This window comes from Verticillium alfalfae, genomic scaffold (assembly GCF_000150825.1).
Source record: "Verticillium alfalfae VaMs.102 supercont1.5 genomic scaffold, whole genome shotgun sequence".
Classification (NCBI taxonomy): Eukaryota; Fungi; Ascomycota; class Sordariomycetes; order Glomerellales; family Plectosphaerellaceae; genus Verticillium; species Verticillium alfalfae.
Window position 1 is genome coordinate 407,345 of NW_003315034.1, and position 937 is coordinate 408,281.

At 60.9% G+C, this 937-nt stretch overlaps 1 protein-coding gene across 1 annotated transcript; it reads right to left on the reverse strand.

Annotated features, from left to right (window-relative positions):
- Positions 1-126: 126 nt before the first annotated feature.
- On the reverse strand, positions 127-831 carry VDBG_04450 (DUF907 domain-containing protein; the record flags this gene model as incomplete). Its single annotated transcript, XM_003004798.1, has 1 exon — positions 127-831. One exon carries the CDS (start codon positions 829-831, stop codon positions 127-129), a length of 705 nt encoding a protein of 234 aa, XP_003004844.1.
- Between the last annotated feature and the right edge of the window lie 106 nt (positions 832-937).

A 937-nucleotide genomic window follows, 5' to 3' on the forward strand; every position in this document is an offset into this window, starting at 1 on the left:
TGCGCGATGCCAAACTGCTCGACGAAGACGAGATGCACACGACCGAGATGACGCGGACGACCTGGATGGTGATGCTGATGACGTTGCCCGACTTGCGCTCGTAGGGCCGCTTCCACAGCAGCAGAATCAGCAGCAGCGCTCGACAATGAGCTGGCCCGACGCCTGGAACAGGCCGTGGCCGTCGCCCGCCGCGATGATGGTGCCCTTGGCGAACATGTAAATGATGATGGGGATGAACAGCCACCAGTAGTCCTTCTTGTACGACTCGTAAAAGAGCGAGTACTTGACCCAGACCTCCTTCTTCTCGTACAGGCCCGAGCTGTCGCCCTCGGCCTGCTTGAGCTTGCGCGCCGTGTTCCAGATCTTCCAGGCGAAAAAGGCGAGGATGCCCGTGAAGACGGCCAGCGTCACGCCGGCCAGCGTATTGGCCGCCCACGAGTCGCCGTGGGTGAACTGGAAGATGCAGTAGAGGACCCAGATGCCGTAGAGCAGCAGGATCAGAGACGTGATGGTGCGCGCAATCGAACCCCAGTAGTGCTCGCGGAACCCGGACAGGGCCTTGGGGAAGCTGCCGAAGAGGGCCCAGAACTCGAGGATGACCTTGACGAGAAGAATACTGACGACAATGGCGGCGATGACAATGGCGATGATGAGCAGGACCATCAGGAACGTGTTGGCAGCAGGGACGCTGAGCTTGTTGACGTAGGCCGTGATACCGTCGACCGTCTTGTTGATGCCGCTCTCCTCCGAGTCGTCCGAGCCGGCGCTGTCGCCGGTTCCGCCAACCGTCGTGTCGATCTGGCGGGCCAGCAGCACGGAAAACTGCTCCATGGCGCGCTTGGCCTTGAACAACCCGCCGCCATTGTTCTGCGAAGTCGATCGTCGGGAGAAGGTGAGGCGTGGCGTTCGCAGCAGCTCGAAACTGTCCTTGGTGAAT